Genomic DNA, 23,018 nt, shown 5'->3' on the forward strand with positions numbered 1-23,018 from the left:
AAATATTTACTCCAAAACATTTTTAACAGTAGGGAAACTTTTAAACTCTGTCTTAGCTTACCTCCTTCACAGTTCAAATAAATTAGTGGGCAAGGAATTAGCTGTCAGGGAACCTGGGCTTCCAGACTGCCCTGCTGACCTTTGGGCTGTCAGCCTCAGCTAAGTGGCAGTCTCATGCAACAGGAGTTCCTGCTGCAAGGGAGGCTGATGTCAGGTCCAAACTCGAGGGGCTCCAGCCTATAGGTTGTGCACGTGGCTGCTGTGCAGTGTAGATCTTGAAACCAGAAGTAAGATGACTTCACAGCCATGTTGCAGCCTACTGATGCCCTGATCACAGCAGAATCTTCAGGGCTGGTCTGCACCTGTCTCTGGCTTGGTTGTCTAGGTCCTTGAATGTCAGCACTGTCCCCAGGCAGTTGGCACCAGGTAAGCACAAGACCTTGAAAACAGTCCTGCTGGCAGCCCAACTGCAGCACCCCCGCCCCCTTCCCTCAGAAAAGGAAGCCAGGCAAGAGAGCAGAGGCTAGTGCAGGGGAGCGAAGAGCCAATTTAATGAGAAACTACAAACTGAGACGGGCCACAATTCACAGTGACAGGAGGCCATGCAGTGGCAGTGCGAGACCAGGAGAGGGACAGCAGCAGGGTTACAGCATCCATGGGAGCAAGTTCATGAACAAACCACTCAAGAAAGAAAGGTTGTGCTCAGGCCCAGGCAGGGGTGGCATCTGCCAGGGCATTCCTACCACTTGTGGCTGCTCCTTCCTCCTTCCCAACCTGTCCTCAGCCTAGTGCCTCAGTGAGCCAGCTGCGCCAGAGGGCCTGGAACTTACTGAGAAGAAAACACAAAAGGGCCCCACAGAACCCCCTACCCTGAGAAAGCCCCTTCTTCCAAGCAGAGGCTGAACCCATGTGCAGCTAGGAAACAATGGGTTAGGCTCATGGGCATTCCTTCTGGCCTTGGAAAATACAACAATTCACAGAGATGTGGCCAGAAAGGGGATCTGCACACTGACCAGGAGAGAGCAACGAGGGGCGTGAGGCAAGTCCCTGTTGGTTACCCAGGACCTGTCACCTAGTATCCTCTCCTCTACACCAGGTGGCTCTTGGGCACATGCACAGGCTATTAGAGGTCCTGTGATTTGATACCTGAGAGTTCTGAAGACCAGAGTTGGCAGTCACCATTTCTGACCATCATACCCTACCCCTTTCACCCTAGAGGCACAAAGAACCTCAAACGAGACCAGGCCTCATGACCCTGTCCTGCTTGAGTCCATTCTCCCCGACCCCAGATGGCCACCTCATTTTTGCCAAACAGGTCAAAAACCATTGTGGCTCCAGGCCTAGGCCCACTGCAGGCCTAGCCTAGGGACCAGTGGCTGCTCTGACTGCTTTTGGTCCTAAGGATAGTCCAGACTGAACCTGTACCTTGGATGGAAATATAGTACAAAGACCCCAGTTGGAGACCCTTCCAGGCTTATCTTCCTGATCATGCCACCAAGCAACCCAGCAGCACAAGCTTGGTGCCATCCCCTGTCACCCACTGACCTTTGGCCTTAAATCCAACAGAAGTTTTGCTGGAAGAGCTTCAGATGCTCGGGGCACAGCAAGGCTAAGAGGACAAGACTTCCAGGGGACAGTGGCATAGCTTCCAACTCCAGGGGGAGTGGGAAAGCCACCACATGAGCACAGGGAGCAAAGCACAGGGGACTAGACTGACAGGTGGGGAAACTGAGTCCCTGCCCGTTAGCACAGGCGTTTGTATGTGTAGATGTAGGCTTTGCAGCTGGGGCATGTGTGAGTCACATCCTTGAAGTCGTTGATGAGGCAGGGAATTAAGCAGCAGCCCAGGTCACACCTGAATTAGAGATGGAGAGACAGGTGAGGTCAACGAGGACAGAGGTGGCTACCGAGCCCCTGTGCCTTGGCCTGTTAGTACCACACCTACCCCATGAAGCAGCAGAAGAAACCCAACACGAAGTTCATCAGGCCAATCTCGTAGGAGATCTTGGTGGTGATGGCCTGCTGGCAGTGAGGACATACGGTCTGCACAGGTGCGCCTTCAAAGATCTCTCCCTGTAGCACTGTGACTGTAGTGGCAGCTCCCGAAGGGACCAGCACTGTAGCTGTGTGACCCCCAGGGCCAGGGTAGGGCCCTGGCGGGTAGGGCCCTGGGGGGTAGTAGCCCATGGGTGGATGGGGTCCTGGAGGAGGATAGAAACCTGGAACAGCACAGGAGGCAGAACAGAGGGAAGTCACTGGCTGCTCACAGCCCCAACCTGGGGCACAGCTTAGGCCTAGGATTCTTCCACCCTCCTAATGGAAGCCCTTGAGTCAGTGGAAGGCTTTGTCGCCAGGGTAGCCATCCATAGTCTTGACCCTGTGGGGGTGTGAGACAGATGTGGCAGAGAGCGAGCAATGTAGCCCAGCCTCTGCTTTGCTCCCTGTCCTTGGAATGCAGGGACTAGACACTCAGCCACAATCCTTGACCCCAGGAAGGGATGCCTCACCCCTCCTGTTCCCCTATCAGGTCCTGGTGTGCCAAGGGAGGCCCATCCTTATCCTAGCAGCCTGTAGGCCCCACAGTGGGCTCACACCTCTGCAGCTCCCATCAGTCCACAGAAGCTGTAGAGACTGAGGGGTTTTCTGAGAGCCCATGCTCCTGCAGACAGCAGGTCCAGCATGTGGCCAGTTGCCCATGTCCTCCACAGCCACAGTTTTGGAACCAGTGCTGGCCAGGTGAGTCTGTGGCCAGTTCTGCCGTGGAACTGCATGCATCACTGCCCTCAATGAAAGCTGAATCCCTGATGGTCTCCTTAGGTTTCATCCCAACTTACCTGGAGGCATGTAGGTGCCTTCTGCACTCATGTGGGGAGGAATAAAGCCCGGCTGGGGCATGGGGTGACCTGGTGGCTCGTAGGGTGGGGGGCCGATGTCTGCAGGAGGCAGCGGCATGCCTTGTGGGGGCTGCACCACAGCTGGGGAGGTACGGCCTGGACAGAGAAACCGAAAAAGGAGCCTCGGCTCAGCAGCAGCACAGCCCTTGGGCCGGAGCTACTGCTATAGCACAGGGAGGCCCAGAGTAACCTTGGAGAAGGGGTCACATCGTTGCTGAGAGAGTTTCCCATCACTTCCCCCGGAAGGGAGAATCTTACCTGGGGTGGGGGGTGCTCCACTTTTCTCCTCCAGAAGGGGGGCTGTGGGACCCCCAGGGTAAGGAGGGGGTGGTTCATTAGACATCTTCACTGTGTCTTTGGGACCTGGAGAAAAAATCCAATAGGAACTCTGTTCCAGTCAGACCACTCCCACACCGACTCTGCTCTGGGATGAGGGCTGCTGAGTAAGCCAGGACTGACCTGGGGTCCCTCCGGGTCTCTGACCCTCAGCCTCACCTCCTTTCCCTTTCCTCCACAATGAATCAAGCTGGGATGAACAAAGCTGGGGCTGGGACCCATTCTTGGGGATAGCAGTCAGTCACAGGACTCGAGGCACTAGTGGTGCCCCACGTTGCATGCGTAATCAGCCACATCTCTCCATGCTCTCCCTCTGGTACCTGTCAGGAACCTTGAGGGTGAGGACAGACCCAAGCGGGGCCCAGAAAAGAAGGTGGCGTCCAGCAGTGTGAACCTAATCCAGGGATGGCACTGCTGATACTTAGGGAGCATGGAGGCAACCTTGGAGAACAGCCACACAGAGGCTACTGGGTCCCAGCGAGGGGCTTAGCAACTGTTCTGCTTGTTGCTGTTTTTTTACCTCAGATTTCCCGTATCTGGTGAAGAGGCAGGTGAGGCTCCTTACAGCTGACCTGGACACACTGGAGACAGGCAGGATCTGGGAGCTGTTTGAGAGAACAGGCAGCACATTCTGCATAGGAGCTCCTGGCCAGGTTCATGGTGCAGTTCCCCCTCCCCTCCCATGCCCCAGTAGTGTGGTCAGACGACCCGGCCTGTCCCACCAGTCCCCACCTGGCCTCCCTGAGGACCTTGGCTGGGATCTCTGCAGCTCCCTCTCCTTGCATCAGCCCCCTCACATCTGTAGCTTCTGAACCAAAGAACAGGCTAGGCTCTGGCCAGTCTCCCTGCAGGTGGGCAGGAAGAAGAGTGTCTGGCAAGTGAAATGCTTTCCGAAGCACCCATGACCCAGCCTTGCAGTGGAGGCAGGGAAGCTTCAGTCTCCTAGGCAAATCACTTTCTTCACTCTTGCTTAGCATCATAAAAGACTAAACATTAATAGCATTTTGAGATGGCATTCAGTTATTTTTAAAACCAGAAGTAAATCAGTAGCTACAAAACTCAGTGGTACAAGAGATACAAAGTGGAAGTGGCTTTCCCAGCAGAAGCAGTCAGCAGCAGACCCAGGAGACCCAAGTCCAAGCTTGTGTGTTCCACAATAAAGGAACATGACTGTGTGAAAAGCTGAGGGAAATGGATCAAAGAGTTAAAACTATAAAACTCTTTGGGCCCAATGTGATAGCCTAGTGGCTAAATCCTTGCCTTGCATCTGCCAGGATTTCATATGAGCACCAGTTCATATCTGGGATATTCCACTTCTCATCTAGCACCCTGCTTATGACCTGGGAAAGCATTCAAGGATCATTCAGGTCCTTGGGACCCTGTACCCATGTGAAATACCCTGAAGAAGCTCCTGCTTCCTGGTTTCGCATCAGTTCAGCTCTGGCTGTCACAGCCAATTATGGAGTTGAACCAGCAGATGAAAGATGTTTGTCTTTGCTTCTCTCTGTACAGCTCCCTTTCCAATAAAAAGGTAAAGTAAATCTTAAGGGCCTGGCACAGTAGCCTAGCAACTAAAATCCTTGCCTTGCACACGCCAGTTCTAATCCTGGCCACCCTGCTTCCCATCCAGCTCCCTGCCTGTGGCCTGGGAAAGCAGTCGAGGACGGCCCAAAGCCTTAGGACCTTGCACCCGCGTGGGAGAACTAGAAGAGGCTCCTGGCTCCTGCCTTTGAATCAGCTCAGCTCCAGCCATTGTGGCTGCTTGGGGAATAAATCAACAGACGGAAGATCTGCCTCTGTCTCCTCTCTGTATATCTTTTTTAAAAATTTATTTATTTATTATTTTTTAAAGATTTATTCATTTTTTATTACAGCCAGATATACACAGAGGAGCAGAGACAGAGAGGAAGATCTTCCGTCCGATGATTCACTCCCCAAGTGAGCCGCAACGGACCAGTGCACGCTGATCCGAAGCCGGGAACCAGGAACCTCCTCCAGGTCTCCCACGCAGGTGCAGGATCCCAAAGCTTTGGGCCGTCCTCGACTAGTCCTCGACTAGCCTCTTCTAGTTCTCCCACGCGGGTGCAAGGTCCTAAGGCTTTGGGCCGTCCTCAACTGCTTTCCCAGGCCACAAGCAGGGAGCTGGATGGGAAGTGGAGCTGCCGGGATTAGAACCGGCGCCCATATGGGATCCCGGCACATGCAAGGTGAGGACTTTAACCATTACACTATTGCACCGGGCCCAGATATATTTTCTTAATGGAAATGAAAATCATTTTCTAGACCAGACTAGCTAAAGCTGATGGACAAGCATTCTGTAGAGAAGCCAGCTCCCACACACATTGGGGAAACTCCATGAAAACAGCCCAGCAGCTCCTGTTGCCCGAGATCTACCATGTGCCCCGGTGACTCCACCTGTGGATCTAAACACAAGAAAACACAAAAACCTCTAGACTCACATTCAGGGCAGCGTTATTTTAAACAACCCAAAAGTGGAAGCTGCCCGTGCTGTCCATCAATGGATAAACAAACTGCTCTGTCCATGCAACAGAGCATTACTGAGAGCTGTAAAAAGGGATGAAGCATTGACACGTGCCGCAACTTGGATAGATCTTGGAAACATGCTGCATGAGGAAAGTCAGAGAAATACCACAGCTTGTATGAACTCCTTTATAGGACACATCCAGAACTAGCAAACCTGCAAAGTATGTCAGCATCCTGGGGCAGTGGGGAGGGAAAATGCAGTTTCCTGGGTAGATGAGAATGTTCTGAAACTGGAAACAGTTGAACAATTGTGTGGATGTACAAAAAACCAGGGGATTATGCATGCTGAATAGGTGAATTATTTGGTATATCGTTTATATCAATAAAAGTTTAAAATGGAAGGAAAACAATGACTCAGTGTTTCTCATGCAGCTCGTCTCTTCGTGTGCTGCCCACCCAGGCATGGGCACTGACATTTGTATGCAGACATTGTCAGGACAGCTTCAGGCCTTCTAACATCTGAGCTTGAAGGCCCCATGAACATCAGAATTACAGATCCTGAAGAAGGGGGGTTATTGTGGCTCAATAGGTTAGTCTTCCACCTTCAAGTGCCAGCATCCCATGTGGGCACTGGCTCATGTCCTGGCTGCTCCACTTCCCATCCACCTCCCTGCTTTATGGCCTAGGAAAGCAGCAGAGAACAGCCCAAAGCTTTGGAAACCTGCACCTGTGTAGGAGACCCAGAAGAGAATCTGGGCTCCTGGCTTCAGATCAGTTCAAATCAGCGCCTGTTGTTGCGGCCACTTAGGGTGGATGTAAGATATTTTTTGTCTCCTTTTCTGTTTTTCAGCCTTTCCAATAAGAAATATTAAAAATGGGGAGGGCACTGATCAATCCCTATGAAGGTATTTGGGGTACTACATGTTACTTTCAAGAGAAGCAGGGAACACCTTTGCTAACACTTTTTCCCTTGCCAGAAATGAGATATTGGGTGAAGGGTATGAACATTTTATACCCTTTTAGGAGGATGATGCTGGCATACAGTGCCACCTTCGTGTGTGTGTGTGTGTGTGTGTGTGTGTGTGTGTGTGTGTGTTTTAAAGTTACTATTTAGGGCCTGGCATGGTATCCTAAAGTCTTCACTTTGCACGTGCTGGGATCCCATATGGGAGCAGGTTCTAGTCCCGACAGTCCCGCTTTCCATCTAGCTCCCTGCTTGTGGCCTGGGAACGCAGTGGAGGACGGCCCAAAGCCTTAGGACCCTGCACCTGCATGGGAGACCTGGAAGAAACTCCTGGCTCTGGATTGGCTCAGCTCCAGCCATTGCAGTCACTTGGGGAGTGAATCAATGGCTGAAAGATCTTCCTCTCTGCCTCGCCTCCTCCCTGTATATCTCATTTTACAATAAAAATAAAATAAGTCTTTAAAAAATAATAAAGTTACTATTTATTTAAAAGGCTGAGAGAGAATGAATCTTCTGTTTGCCGGTTCACTCTTTGGATGCCTTACAGCAGTTCTGGGTGGGGCCAGGCTGAAGCCAAGAGCTGAAAACTCAACCCAGTTCTCCCATGTGAATGACACAGCACATGACCCATCACCTGCGTTAGCAGGAAGCTCGTTTTGGAGCAGACCTGGCACTGCCATATGATATGCAGGCATTGAAAGCAGCATCTTCACCACTATGCCAAACACTTGTCCCTACACTGTCCACTTTGGTACCACTAGCATCACTGAACTGAAATGTTAAAGATACTTGGCTGTCACTGACCGCTATGAGGCAGAACACCTGCTCTTCAGAGCTGCCTGTATATTCTGAGTTCATGGAGGCCAAGAGAAGGGACAGAGCATAAGTCTAAGAGTCAGTTGTGGGTCTGGCGTGGCCTAGCGGCTAAAGTCCTCACCTTCAACGCCCCGGGATACCATATGGGCACCGGTTCTAATCCCTGGCAGCTCCACTTCCCATCCAGCTCCCTGCTTGTGGCCTGGGAAGGCAGTCGAGAATGGCCCAATGCTTTGGGACCCTGCACCCGCGTGGGAGACCTGGAGGAGGTTCCTGGTTCCCGGCTTCGGATCGGCGCGCACTGGTCCGTTGCGGCTCACTTGGGGAGTGAATCATCGGACGGAAGATCTTCCTCTCTGTATCTCCTCCTCTCTGTATATCTGACTGTAGTGAAATGAATAAATCTTTTTTTTAAAAAAAAAAAGAGTCAGTTGTGATTTTCCCATGCCCCTGGTCCCACATGAATTCCACTAGCCAGGACAGGGAGCAGCCTCTTGTCCTGGGTTTAGATCTCATCTCTGAACTGTGAAGAAAGAAAACCAGGCAGCTGTCTGAAAACCTGGAGAAATGTACACCGAACAACAGTTTCTCTGGGGGATCAGAGGCCTTACACAGCACATTCCTCCAGGATGGGTTTTGTGGCATGTTTAACAAAATACAGGAGCAAGTAAGTACGGAACAGAGATTCAAGCTGACCGTGAAGGCTGCCAGACAGATGCCCTCTGTGCACAGGCCTGAGGGCACAGACCTGCACTGTACCTCCTCACACAGCATGATTCACCACACACACACTTGGGCTGGAGGTGGTCCCAGGGTCACCACGAATCCTGTGCAATGAGGTGGGAAACTCGCAAGCTTATGTGAGAGCACTGCCTGCTGACGGCTATGCAAAATGTGATGCGCAGGTCCAAATGGGGTTCATTTCTCTCGTATGTTCTTGGGATTTGAGAAGTCCCAGAGAGGTTCTCACTGAGGGACCTGAGACGTAAGGATCCTGACATGGCCTCAGACTCCTGCAACATTCCCTGGAGATGCCATGTGCAGGGAGCTGGCCCTCAGGCCACCCATGGAGCAGTCCCTTAGCAGTTCATTTTAGAGGCTCATTCCTGCCCAGGGTCACACAACCAGGCAGTGAAAGTGCTAAGTATTCTCAAGGATTTCTTAGTTGTCTGTGGTCCTGTTTTGGCACTGTTCAGATACAACACACAAAATGCTGGGAGGCATCACACTTAGCCCTAGATAAAACAATGTGCCCATTGCTCCAGCCCCAACAGCTCCTTGGCCTTCAAGCAGACTGTGCAAAAGCTAGGAAGTCTAGGATGAAACTCAGCACTCTTAGCAATATATAGAGAGGGAAGCTGGAGCTATGGGTATCAGCTGTTACTAGAGACCTCTCAGATGGTTCAGATAGATGCTTCCTTCGTGGCATTTGCAGGCTGACACCTGGCCCAGGAAGAAGGGCAGAGGCAGTAAGCAGCTTTCGAAGAAAACCCTACAAAGCCACTGTAGTGAGTATGCAGATTCAGAAGAGATGGGTGGGCAGAGTTGTCACAGTGGGGAACCTGACACAGGCAGCTGCAGGTATCAGCTCATGGCAACCCCAGAGTAGTTCGTGATGGTTCATAGCACATCTTGTGGTTGCCACAGACTTCAGAAGCCCCAAGGCACAGAAGCAGCAATGTGTTCAGGAGAGAAGGCCTCTGAGCGAACTCTGGCAGCCCTACAGAGGGGAAAGAAGGCATGCACTCCTTTTTCATCTGGGGTCGGGTGGGGTCCTGAGGCCAACACTGCCCAGCCCTGTTGGTGTTTTCACATGGGAGGACCTGAACAGAGAGAGCTCTGCCTCCATGTCCACCTGTGAAGACATGGCCTGCCCACACTCCTGCTATACTTCCCAGCGATGGGCAGCAGGGTCCCTTTCAACTCACTCACCTCTCCACTTGCCCTGTAAGAGGGTCAGGCACCTTTATCCAAAGCCACCTCCATATTTCACATTCCCAGGCTGAGTCCTGCATGCCTTTGGCCAGATAAACGAGAATGGCACTTGAGCCATTACATGCTGTTTCAGAGTCTACATCAGCAGGCAGGAACCTCGAGTTGGAAGCAGAGCTAGGACTTGAACCCAGGCACTCCGCAATGGCATGTGGGTATCCCAAGTAGTATCTGGATGGCTGTGCTGTGCCAAAAGCCCACTCCCACAATCTCCTCACATGACACTGGTGTGTATGGTGATAAAGAACACAACTGTAGCAATAACCAGGACATTTTGCTAATTCTACCTTGAGTCAGCTCAAAGGCAAAAGCCAATACAATGAAAAAAAGGATATCTAATAAGGTATTTGTTATTATTTATTATTTGTAATAGCTCTGACCTTCAGCTCTGTCTCCCAGATGATATCTGGAGAGCTGCTGTACCACAGGGACCCCCACTGCAGTGTAGGGGAGAAACACCAAGTGCCTGGAAGCAGGGCAGGGTCAGGGCTCCACAGCCACTGGCAGTAGGAGTGGCCTGAGCTCGCAGAGTTCCTCATGGGGACACTGGCTTGTTCCAGTCAGACCCCACCCAGGCAAGTGCTTACTGTAGTGTGGGCTTTAAATGAAGCAAGGCCCTACGTCACACCAGTTCCAGACCCTCTCCAACACTTTCTAGTCACACCTCTAAACCTGTTTTCCCATTTGGAACTACAGATAATCAAGCCTCCCTCTCCAGGTGGGGGCAAGGTTTAAAAGAGAGCATAGCCTGGCACATGTGAACACTCAATTAACAGAACCTGCTGTTATCAATGATGAGGACTGCCCTACAACCAGCACTGCTGCCAGACTGTCAGCTCCCAAATGACACCAGCACTGACAGCACAAAGGGAAGTGCAGCAGAACCCAGTCCCGGATCACTTACCCTGTCACAGCTGAGGGCACCTGCCCACAGAAGTTCCTCTCCAATTCTGTGGAAAGGATGAGGTCTAGCAGCCCTCCAAACGGCAGTCTGTCCCATAGAGCTTCCTTTTCAGACTTGTTAGGAGTCTTCCTGGGAGCTTCTTGGGCCAACATTGCCTCTAGGAAGGACACTCCCCCAAGACCCTGGTAGCAGAGGGGCTGAGGAAAGCTGTGACAGCACCACTTCCCAGAGGCACTCACGGCACCAGGATGGCAGCTAGCCTCCCCAGGGGAGGGGTTCTAGGCTTCTGGCCAGGAGTAGGGCCTTCTGCCATGCCGGGGAGACTGAAGGCAGCTTCTGCCCCACCTACAGCTTCCCATCTGCTGATCAAACTTCCTGAACCAGGCAGTGAGAGAGCTCATTACAAAGGGTGGGGTGACCGGCAAGGGCTGGTCATGGAATGCCTGAGCAGACAGACATACAGCTATCTTCTATCCTGGTCCCACCTTCCCCAAGAATCCCGGGATGAGCTCCAGCACAGCCTATGTGGTGACCATTCAGCAAAGCCTGCAGAGGGTATGGAAGGGCAGCAGAATCACTGGACACATACAGCAGTTACATCAGTCATTGATGCTGGCAGCTGCTGAGCAGGTCCTCTGTAACACACACAGGCTGGGAATGTCGTAGGGGTAAATGTGTAGCCTTGCTCTCTTCAGCTTACCATCAGCTGGGGGAAGCAGGCAATAATCCTACCAAAAATCCACCCCCATTACAAATTGACTGGAGTTGCAAACAAAGTCTAGGGTACTAAAAGACAGAAAGATTATTGTTTTTGGGTCCTGAGAGGAGGAATTAATAGCCCCAATGGGCAAAAGGGAATTGGGGGACAAGAGTAAACAGGAACCAAAGGGCTAAGGCAGAGGCTGTGCCCCAGGAGTGGCCCAATTGCATTCTGGGTCATCAGAAGGACCACACTGCAAGGGCCACTCCAGGGCTCAGATCCCAGATAGGCAGAAAGGGGCTAGCTAGCTCTGTACTAGGCCCAAGAGTTAGAGTATCCACTGAGAAAGCCACTCAGCCTTGCCAGTGACACTTAATGTCACCCTCCTTTCTTGAGCATCAAGAGTACTGAGGCCTTACAGGTGTCCTGGAATCACAGCATGCACTCCTTAATCCCTTTGAGCCTGTTTCCCCACATGAAAAATGAGGTCCCTGTGAGGCTGAACGATATTCCAGAGGTACACGGCCAGGCCAGGCTTTCAGGTGTGCTGGCTGTTATGGGAGACGCTTTTAGGAGAGTCACTGCACTGTGCTCACCACCACTCTGGAAAACTCGAGTGCAGAATCCTAGGGAGGTGAAAAATGACAGCCTGCCAATGCGTCAGACACTGCCGGCTGCACCCGGATCCATCCTCGCCATATTCTTGATTGCAGAACTCTACGGTTATTCAGGGCAGGAGTGAACAAGCAAAGATGTTCCTGTGCTTCCCGCAGCGACCCGTGACCATGTGACTAAGCTCTGGTCAGTGAGCTGCAGGTACAAGCGTCAGGGATGAGAAGATGCTGGGAAGCCAACACAGCTGGGGGACGGGCCCTCCCCCTGCCTCTCTCTTGGCACGTGCTAGAACCACTGTTAAGGATGACCAAAAACGCTGTACGTCAGCACCAAACACCACCTGCCACACCTGCCACACGAGAAAGAAACTAACTTTCACTAGTAAATTACTTTCCAGTTAGATAATGGCAGGGAATAAAAACAAGTATTGGGCTCGGCAGCGTGGCCTAGTGGCTAAGGTCCTTGCCTTGATCCCATATGGCCGCTGGTTCTAATCCCGGCAGCTCCACTTCCTCTCTATCTCTCCTCTTCTCAGTATATCTGACTTTGTAATAAAAATAAATCTTTAAAAAAAAAAAAAACAAGTATTAAAAATATGCAACATTACTAGGCCTGAAGGCACATAGACTTCTAAGTAAGCCATAACAAATGTCAACATTAAGGAGTTCCAATTACATGGCTTCCTCCAGGCCACACAGCAGGTCTCAGCCAGTGTGGTGGCTGCAGGTTCACACAGCACATCCTGGCAGGCTTCAAAGCAGACTTGGAGAAGATGCAGCTGGCAGTCTGGAGCGAGGCCATGTCCTGCAATCCCAGTGCTTGTTTCCACATCACCAGCTGGTGACTCAAGGAGACACCAATGACATGGGTGATGGAGCGCTTGTTATGTAGTTGCCTGGCATGCCCAGAGCAAACTTTCTCTAAGAATAACAAATGTTTTCAAACAAAGAAAAATAGGGGCCAGCATGGTAGCCTAATGGCTGAAGTCCTCACCCTGCACATGCCAGGATCCCATACGGATACTGGTTCTTTTTTTTTTTTTTATATAAAGATTTATTCATTTTATTACAGCCAGATATACACAGAGGAGGAGAGACAGAGAGGAAGATCTTCCGTCCGATGATCCACTCCCCAAGTGAGCCGCAACGGGCCGATGCGCGCCGATCCGAAGCCGGGAACCTGGAACCTCTTCCGGGTCTCCCACGCGGGTGCAGTGTCCCAAGGCATTGGGCCGTCCTCAACTGCTTTCCCAGGCCACAAGCAGGGAGCTGGATGGGAAGTGGAGCTGCCAGGATTAGAACCGGCGCCCATATGGGATCCCGGGGCTTTCAAGGCGAGGACTTTAGCCGCTAGGCCACGCCGCCGGGCCCAATACGGGTACTGGTTCTAATCCCAGCAGGCCCGCTTCCCATTCAGCTCCCTGCCTGTGGCCTGGGAAAGCAGTAGGGACCAGCCCAAAGGCTTGGGACCCTGGAAGAAGCTCCTGGCTCCTGGCTTTGGATTGCTCAGCTCCAGCCATTGCAGCCACTTGGGTAGTGAACCAGCGGATGAGAGACCTTTCTGTCTCTCTCTGTGCCCCTCGCCCCCACACAGCACCAGCCAGGATTTCTAGGAACTATGATGGTGATAATACCTACAATTTGCATCATGCTCAATTCTTGTCAAAGCTGTTGGCAAACCACTCACACTCCATGACCCAGCACAGGCAACAACAGGGGAGATCTGTGTGGCTACTGCAGGAAGATGGTGCTACCTGTGCATTCTGTTTTTGACTACCAGTTCCATTTCAAGGTATCTTCCCTCCAGATAATCCATGAAACAAAATTCACACACAAAGATGTTTATCTGCATCACTGTCTTGCTACTCAGCCAAAAGGACCTAGTCTAACTCTTCCAGTTTATCTGTACAAAGTAATTATATTCACTCCTAAAAGTGACACAGATCTGTTTCAACAACACAGAAGGATGGCCCTGAGACAGCCCTGAGTGAGGGGACTCAGCGCAAGGTGGTGGGATTCTGCAAAACTGAGAACCGGAATGAACTGCAGACTCCTCTGGGGTGGTTTGTTTACATGTAAGCAAGCACATGGAAACCTTCTGTGTGTGGCTTCTTATCTGTTTAGGATAGACAGCCCTCTGAGTGGCTCTCTGCTCACAAGGCTCATTTCACTGTGTTTTACCTGTATTCCTCTGCAGACTGAACTCTAGCTCTGCCTACAAAATGCACCACACAGCTCTCCCTCTCCTGGGTTGGCACACAACCTTGGTGCTGGCTTTGGATGAATCTGGTAGGATGAGTCAGGTCTCTACTACATCATCTTCCATGACTGCAGGCAGATGGAGGCTCTAGATCTGTAAATGTCACCCAAGATCACATTCACCTGAGACCCTGACTGGAGAGCTGGCAAGTCACCTACAGAGGAAATCTCCAGCAGCCTGGCATGGTAACCTAGTGGCTAACGTCCTCACCTTGCATGCACCAGGATCCCATATGGGCGCTGGTTTGTGCCCCAGCTGTTCCACTTCCCTTGCAGCTCCCTGCTTATGGCCTGGGAAAGCAGTCGAGGATAGTCCAAAGCCTTGAGACCACCCTGCACCCGCGTGGGAGATCTGGAAGAAGCTCTGGCTCCTGGCTTTGGATCGCCTCAGCTCCGGCCATTGCAGTTACTTGAGGCGGACAGAAGATCTTTCTGTCTCTTCTCTCTGCAAATCTGACTTTTCAATAAATAAGTAAGTAAATCTTTAAAAAAAAAAAAGTCCCCATCAGACAGCTGGTAAGATGAGCTTCTACGGCCTGCCTGAGGTCACTGGCTGGAGCCAGCATGCAGTACACACACCTAGGCCACTGGATCCTTCCAGGCAGCAATTTCCCATTCCCTCTGAGCTGGCTCTCAGGCACAGTGGGACTCAGGAGTTAGCTTCTGGCACAGAAATTGAGGGATGCAGAGACAGGAGGGGAGGGGAGGGGCAAAGTGTGCAAAACCAGATACAGCTACAACCAGAGCAGTGAGTAAGCAGGTCATCTGCACCTGTCCCCAAGCAGGGCTTGGTCACCAAGAGGCCAACTAATTTTAGAAATACCCTGAGTCTAAAAAACCCCTACTTACGTGATCAAATGGAGAAAAACAAAAATCTCCACTCCCGTCTGCATTGAGCTGACACAAAATGGACAGTCTTTTAGCTGACTCTATTTAACCAGTTCTCTGCTGAGTTAGAGCAAAACACACCACCCAAATATTAAACACAAAACAAACAAAAACACAAGCCCTCATCCCTTACCTGCAGTCAAACCATGTGCCCACACACACCAACACATCCAGGTGGGAGAACTTTTATTCAGACATCAGTGCCTCACTGGCTCAGGTAGAAGGGCCTCACCTACAGCCAGGCCTTGCCCAAGCACCCTACCATACGTTTGAACATGAAAATGTCTAGCTTCCCTTCCACACATTTCAGTGTCACCGTAAATATCCAAATAGCCTCCCCTTCCCCTTGGAACAGTACAGGGCATCTGTCAGTTACCCAGAATGTTCTCCTGGCTGCAGTGACTTAGATGTCAGTGCTTGTATGAACCCTTTAATAACCCATAGGTGGACCCAGAAAAAAAACAGCACAAAACACGCATCAGATCCAGTTACTCCTGCAGATTTCATGACAGCTCACATCCCATGCTACCATGAACAAGCTTTGCAAAAATACGCTAAAAGCACACATGGTAAGCAAAGCAACTGTGCTGCAGAGTTGATTAAATAAAACAAAACCAAAAAACCAAAAAAAAACAGTGAAAATCCTACTAGCCCTAGGCACAGAAACCCACACTCAGAACTCTGTTGGGTGACAGCTCCTGCAGTGACAACACAAAAGGCCATCAAAGAGGACAAGGTTCCAGGTCTCAGGGGATACTGATTTTGGCATTAAAACGTTTAATAAACAGCTGGCAAAGGCAGCATCATGTCATGCAAGGTGCCAAATATCAAGGCAGGCAGGATGATCAGCATCACACTCAGGGAGCAGCTTCCAGGGAGAGGTCTGTCCCTGCTGCTCAGAGATAACTGACACACGCAGTGTCTCAGCTCTCCTGCCACATGCCCTTTTCAGCACTCCTGGCTCACCCTGTCCTCACCCTTCCAGACCCATCTCCTTGCTAATGGTTGGGGAAAGCAGCAGAAAGTGGCTTAAATGCTTGGGCTCCTGACCCCACATTAGAGACCCAGGAAAAGCTCCTGGCTTCATCCTGGCCCAGCCTTGGCTGTTGGGGCCCTCCTGGGAGTGAACCAGTGAATGGAAACTATCTCTCCCTCCCTCCCTTTTTTTCTAACTTCTGCCTTTTAAATAAATAAAGTTTTAAACAAGACATACCACAGTAGTGTATGCAGCTCCTGGTGAAGGCCAGGTTGGAAAGGAAGACAGAACTCAGAGTGGACTGTCGCCTCCTCCTTGAGATCCCCGTGCTGTCACAGCTCACAGGCCAGGGGGAGTTTCAAAGTGCAATTTGACCACATGCGGCCAACTTCAGAACCTAAGCCACTGAGTGTGCACCTGAGTACACAGCTCTGCCACAGAACAGCATCTCCAGCACTCACAGCACGACAGCCAACCTGTGCCCTGGGTTGGGAGGCAACCAGGTCAGGCAGTGAATACAGACACACGTATCAGGTACTCTCCTAGGCTCAGGATGTGTGTGTTGGGGGTTGGGGCGGGGGAGGGAACAGCATCTATCCTACCACAGCTTATATGGAGGGAGGGAGTAAAGGCGAATTGGGAGGAGTATAGTATAAAATTCAGAAATATGTAAAAAAAAAAAAAACACAGTACTTCTTACACTGAATCTTGTTATGGAGGAACTAAGAGTAGCAAAGGAAAGCTGCAGTTCTGAATAGGGAAGGTTGGTTGGGCAGAGAGATATGGGAGAGAGGGAGAAGCTAAGGGCAGGGAGGCAGTGGGCTGGGCTGGATGAAGGCCTCTGGTAACTGCAAGGTGCTTACTTTCCCTGAGAGCTGAGAGCTGGGCAGCTTCTGGAAAGCTTGAAATCAGACTGCTCCACTGCTCTGCACCCTCTGACATCCCAAGTTCTGACATCCAATAGATGGCTCTTAGCAGGAAACCCACCACCTCCAGCAGGTACACTTCCTTTCTGCCTAATTGGACTAGAGCCCCAGGGAGATGGGTCATGGTGTGGCCACTCTCCAGGCAAAGCAGCAGGCACACACTCACCTGGAACTTGAGCTTGACCCGAGTTTCAGGTGACACAGAATGCCTGGGAGTCGAGAAGTGTCACCTGAGGCCTGCTGAAAACTGAGTCAGGGAAGGAGTCTCTCCTGGCTAAGGCTGAGGCACTGTTTATTGAGCAAAGCTACCAGCACCCAAGTTTCCTTCTTCCCTTCTCACAGGTCCACCACCTCGCAGTTCTTAGCCTCAGAGCTGTAGTTAAGTCACCCCTGAGAAAAATCCACAAAAGATAGGAAGCAAAGCACAGCAGGTAACTGCCGACACCAGCAGGGAGCTCCAGGCTAGGGAGATGAGGAAGCCAGATCAAAGGACCAGCTGCCCAGCCAGACCTGTGACTCCTGGACAGCAGAAATAGTGCTTGAGGCTTGTGTTTCCACCTCTCCAGGGAGCAACAAAACATGGCTGACCCTTCTGGGCTGGGGCTTCACAGCCCCCTCCTCAAACGTGACACCTGAGAAGCAGTCTATACATTTCCCTTCTGCTCAAGCCTTGACAAGTCCTACGTACCAGAGTCACAAAGCTTTCATTAGACTCACCAGCTCCTCTGATGTTCAAGGCTTAAGGAGAAAGTCTTGACCTGGCCCCATGCTCTAGACTTAGTCCCACTAGACTGCAACTTGCACTTTTCCAAACCACCCACCCACACAAAGGTTTGAGTATGTGAGGTTTACAATTAAATGCAGTGGACTTCCTTCAAAATAATAATTTTTTTAAAAGTCTAATTTTTAGTTGTTTTAAAAGGCAGAGTGAGAAACAGCAAGAGTAGTAGAGGGACATAAAGAATTTTCCACCTGGGCCCGGCAGCATGGCCTAGCAGCTAAAGTCCTCGCCTTGAGTGCACCGGGATCCCATATGGGCACCGGTTCTAATCCTGGCAACTCCACTTCCCATCCAGCTCCCTGCTTGTGGCCTGGGAAGGCAGTCGAGGACGGCCCAAAGCTTTGGGACCCTGCACCCGTGTGGGAGACCTGGAAGAAGTTCCTGGTTCCCGGCTTCGGATTAGCGCAGCACCAGCCGTTGCGGCTCACTTGGGGAGTGAATCATCGGACGGAAGATGTTCCTCTCTGTCTCTCCTCCTCTCTGTACATCTGACTTTGTAATAAAAATTAAATAAATCTTTAAAAAAAAAAAAAGACTCTTCCATCTGATGGTTTACTTCCCCAATGTCGCTCGCCAAAGCCAGTGCTGGGCTAGTCAGAAACCAAAACCCAAGGATTTAACTATAGGTCTCCCACACAGAGTGGTAGGAACACAGCCACGTAAGCCATCATCTGCTGCCTTCCCTAGGTGGAAGGAATGTGCATCAGCAGTACAGCAGTGACACAAACCTAAACACTCCAATATGGGATATGGGTAGCCCAAAGTGGCGCCTGCATGCATGGCATGCCCACTCCCTGTAGCCTCCAGACCAGAATACAGTCACAAATGATATGGCTTCCACATCAAAGTGCCTCTATTTGGGGCTGTCATTGCCGTATAGCAGGGAAAGCCACTGCCTGAAACCAGTATCTCACAGGGGTGCCATTTGAGTCCTGGCTGCTCCACTGTTGATCCAGCTCCCTGCATGTCCCAGGAATAGCAGTGGGGAAAATTAGGATTAAGTTCCTGGCTGTAGTCTGGTCCAGTTCTGGCCACTGTAGTCATCTGGAAGTGCACCCATGGGAAGGTCTCTCTAAGTCTCTCAAATAAATAAATAAATAAACCTTTAAAAAGATTCTTCATTTATAGCTAAATATTCAGACATGAACAAAAAAATCACAGTTAACTACACAGAGCAGGAATCACAGCCAGGGTGGGTCCCCAGTTCCCGCATCTGCTATCCTTTCAAGCCATCTGTTCCAGAACTGAGTGTGGATCCCTGCTCTACCATTATTTGGCAATTTTGGGCAAGTCCCTTAGAAGCTCTGCTTCCACAACTTGTGCAATCATCTCCCTGAGGTGACAAGTGTCAATAAGGCACAAAAAAGGGACACATAATGTAAACAAACCTCAATCTTGTCTGCTTCCCCCACCTGTAAAGGGGCTGTTAATGTCTATCAGTGCTGTGACCCTAAGTTTACTTTCTTCCAGAAGTACTAAGGGGTTGGAATTCTCAACCCTACTGCATACTCCTCATCTACTTGCACTGTTCTGGCCTCCTCTTGCTGAAGAGCCCAGACACTGCAATTAGCACTTACTGAGCACATCATGTGTTGGGCGCATTCAAAGCTTCTATGGAACACATGATGACATGTCCTTCCAGTCAGAATCAATGGCGCTGCACCATCTAGTGACACACCAATTAGCAGACCACCACACTCACAAACAAGAAGTGAAAAGGTGACAGGAATGTTTTCAGGGAAAATGGTCCAATATTGTAAAACCATCATGACTGCCTTCACAGAAAAAAACAGAATGTTACTGTACCTCCGTACCCTGTGCTGCAAGGCTTCATGTTTTCATTTAGTCTAATGTCAGAGGATCCTCATCTTCCTGGCACTTCAAGCAGAAAGTCTTCATCTGCCTGGGTACTGCTTGTCACCTTCCACAGACGCAGCGAGTGAGGCCAGGAGAAGGCAGGGACAGAGAAGGGCCTCCAACTGCACTATCACCACCGGGGCATCACCTCATGACTCACAGAGCTGTGGAGGCCATGAGCAGACCCACAGCTGGGCAGGTGGCCCTCTGGGTGGGGAAGGGGGTCTGTGGCAGTCAGGCGCCCAGCTCGCCCCCTCCTCTTCAGCTCTCAACGAAACCACGTCTGGGAGAATTCTGCCTGCACACAGATGGAGACACATCTGCAGCCTGTGCAGTGCTAGAAACTGGCACACTTCTCTTTGCGAAGTCTATTTCCAGTTCTCCTCACAGGGACACAAGAAACCTCCTGTTAGCTGGTCTGGCTCTCCTGTTTCTGCCCACTTGAGGGCCAACGTCCTGTGCCGGGCTTCCTCCAAATGCTGCTTTTTCACCAGCACACCCTACATACACCAGACAGCAGTGTAAATCTCCCTGACTTTAATAACCACATTTCCCTGTGTCCTTCTAATAATGTTTCTGCAAGAGCAGACAAGACTCCACAAGGTCTGTCTCTTCCCTCAGATACTTGAAGGGGGAAAGGGGTCAGAGTCTGAAATTATGGAACAAAGTATCCATGTCAAAAGAGACAAAGCCATCATCAGCCTCACAGACTGATGGACTGCAGGCCGCAGCCCTATCTGCCTGGAGCTAGGGAAGTACAAGCTAAACCATCGAGTTAAAACTGGACAAACTTATACTGTGAAGAGCTGACCCAGAGCATGCAATTCAACTACATATCGGTTGTCAACAGGATCTGCCCAGGTAATCTGGCCTTGGGGACACAATCCATTTGCTCCTTCTCAAAACAGTGTTCCCTGATGTATTCTCCACACACACTCATGTGTCTGCTCATTCTAGAACCATGGCTGAGGTTTTCAGTCATTGTAAGGACACATGTAAATCTCAGTCATGCCATGGAAAAATCTCCGAACGTCTTCAGACTCTCCAGGCTGGGAGGCAGCCTTTCCATTCATTACAAATCAGTAAGAAGAAATCCAAGACTCCAGTAACAATATGCATGCTCAGCTATTTGGGGGTGGGGAGGGAAGGGATATACTGATGTCTCCAATTTACTTTGGCAAGTATAAGCAAGTAAACCAAATTTAAAAAGCAGTACTCGGGTACCTACTATTCCTTCAATGTCTCTGTAGATCCCATATTTTTCACAATCGAAATGTGTGTGCGCGGAGAAGAAAACTGACTGAATACCCTTTCCGTTGCTGGCTTATGGCAAGCAGACCTGGTCCCCCTCTCCACTCCCAAGGCTTAGGGGAGCCCTGCCGGAAAAGCTAAGCACCACGGAGAACACCCCGACTTCCCACGGGCCCCCCAGGCCCTTCAGAACAAAAGGTAGCAGAGCGAACGGAGGTCTCCAGCCCCAGAGTCCCACAGGCCCAAGTGTGCCTGAAAATCACCTGGAGAGCTTATTAACGGCAAGTCCCTGGGCCACGACTCTCTGGGGGTGAGTCCCAGGAATCTGCCCTTTCAACTGGGATCCCCGGGGGAGGGTCTGATGTAGAGGGGCCTGGGCTCCAAGGGCAGGAACATCTCACCTGACACCTGTTGAGAGACCCCCGAGCAACCCACCTCCGTCAGCCTCCTGAGAGCTCTTCAAGTCCGACCTAGTCACTGCCTCGTCCGTCCAACGGCCTCCAGGGCGCCCGTCCGGGCGGCGCCCAGAGCTGCAATCCCCGACTCGCACAGGCTGGACGGCCGGGCGGGGGAGGGGCTGCAAGGTCATCTGGGCGGTTCAGCAGGGCTGCTGGGCTCCAGGACCTCCTCCCCGACTCCCTTTTTCCTCAACGAAGCAGCCCCCACCCCCTCTGCTGCTCCTCCATCTCATGCTGAAAACGGGAGGGTGTTCTTTCCATGATACTGCCTAACAAGATACCTGCAGACGTGATCAGCATGTCTAAGAGCCAGCGGCCCGTAATCCCGCGCCCGGCCCGCTAGTGGCCCTGGGCAGGGGGTGTCCCCCACGCCCAGCCCTCGCAAAGAAATCAAGACCGGAGGCCCCGCCCTGGGCTCGGCAGCGTCTCGGGGAGGGACACCGGCCCAGCCACGCAGCCCCAGGCACGCGTTACCTCAAAAGCTGGCCCGCCGAGCGCGGAGACCCGCCCAGGTCCTGAGGGCGTTTGGAGTAGCCCGGGACCCAAGGTCTGCGCGCGCGCCACCCCCGCATGCCTGGGATTCTGGAACACGTAGTCCGCCAGAGCACTCTCACCGCGTCTTCCGGGGCTGCCGGGACTACGACGCCCGGCAGCCATTGCGCGACAACCGGGGGGCCGGCCGGGGGCTCGGCGGCCGAGGTCATCCCACGCCTGAGGGGCGCGGCGCCCAGTCCCCCCTCCCCACCTAGTCTGGGAGTCGGCCATGGGGGCACGCTCCCTCGCGAAAGCAACCAAGACGACTCACCGTCTTCCGCGGCCCCACGGCGCTGGCCACCGCACCGGGAGCGGCCGCCTCAGCAGCGACTGCCCCAAGGAGCCGGGTAGGCTTTGGGGCAGCGCCGAGGCCCGCGGCGGGCACGTGACGGGCGCCTGTGACGTCAGCCGGACGGAGGCCTCAGCACCGTTGCGAGGGTGACCGGGGTCCAGGCCGCTGTTCAGAAGCGGGTATCCCTTCCTCGCCGCCGGTCCCCCCGGACGGCACCCTTCCTTTCCCTTCCCTTTTCCTGGGCCGCATTCCGTTCCTGGAGTCCTCAAGCAACGGCTTGGCCGCCACGCGGGAAGCTGCGTGCTGTCGTTCTGACAGTGTGCGAGTCAGCCCCGAAAAGCCCAGGGCCGTGAAGGAAGGCCACGGCGAGACGGAAGCGCGTAGGAGAAAGAAGGTCAGGGGCCAGTGCTGCGGCAGAGAGGGTTAAAGACCGCCTACAGCGGTGTCTCCTCTCTGTAAATCTGCCTTTCCAATAAAAAACTGAATTTTTTTTTTTCTTAGAAAGGTGTCATGAGCCAAGCGAAAACAACCAGAAGTCAGTGTGGTCAGCAGGGTGCAGATGGAGGGGTAGGCTGCATCCAAGTCATGTTAGGCCTTGTGGACTGAGGTGAGGAACATGGATTTTACCGCTGGTGGAATCTGGAGTCCTTGAAGACTTGGCAGTGGAATTGCAAATTTTTTTTAATTTTATTTGTTTTTATTGGAAAGTCAGTTATATAGAGAGGAAGTCCCTCCATCCCATGGTTCACTCCCTAAGCGTCTGAAGAACCTAGATGTTTTCTGCCTTTTGTAATTCCTGCCTTAATGGCTTGGCTGGGGGCTGTGTAAACTGCAGGCCTAATAGTCTACGTGACACCTGGCAGGACACGTAGGCAGACCACTCCTCAGGAAGGAGGTACCTGGTATTTGATAAGATCCACCGCCCTATAGCTCATCAATTCGTACTTTTTAAAAGTTGCTTGCTTCAGACCCACCAATAGAAGCCTGCTAAAGCATGACTGCGTAATTAATATCCTAAAATGTGTAAGAACGCTGGGCTGTTCAACTGGGAGGCGCTCTCTCCATCTCCTTTTTTTCCCTCCCTGCGGATCC

At 51.8% G+C, this 23,018-nt stretch overlaps 1 protein-coding gene across 6 annotated transcripts; it reads right to left on the reverse strand.

The window, feature by feature from the left end:
* Positions 1-529: 529 nt before the first annotated feature.
* On the reverse strand, positions 530-22,043 carry CDIP1 (cell death inducing p53 target 1). Of its 6 annotated transcripts, XM_058681194.1 has the most exons (7): positions 21,906-22,011; positions 20,906-21,050; positions 3,751-3,828; positions 3,153-3,257; positions 2,835-2,990; positions 1,946-2,219; positions 530-1,855 (listed from the first exon to the last, which is right to left on the reverse strand). In XM_058681194.1, exons 4-7 carry the CDS (start codon positions 3,235-3,237, stop codon positions 1,744-1,746), a joined length of 627 nt encoding a protein of 208 aa, XP_058537177.1. In that variant the 5' UTR covers positions 3,238-3,257; positions 3,751-3,828; positions 20,906-21,050; positions 21,906-22,011; the 3' UTR covers positions 530-1,743. The 6 variants fall into 6 exon arrangements, with proteins under 6 accessions (XP_058537177.1, XP_058537175.1, XP_058537178.1 ...); XM_058681192.1 differs by lacking the exon at positions 20,906-21,050 and having other exon boundaries at positions 21,906-22,043; XM_058681195.1 differs by lacking the exon at positions 20,906-21,050 and having other exon boundaries at positions 3,751-3,835; positions 21,906-21,972.
* Between the last annotated feature and the right edge of the window lie 975 nt (positions 22,044-23,018).

This window comes from Ochotona princeps, chromosome 24 (assembly GCF_030435755.1).
Source record: "Ochotona princeps isolate mOchPri1 chromosome 24, mOchPri1.hap1, whole genome shotgun sequence".
NCBI lineage: Eukaryota > Metazoa > Chordata > Mammalia > Lagomorpha > Ochotonidae > Ochotona > Ochotona princeps.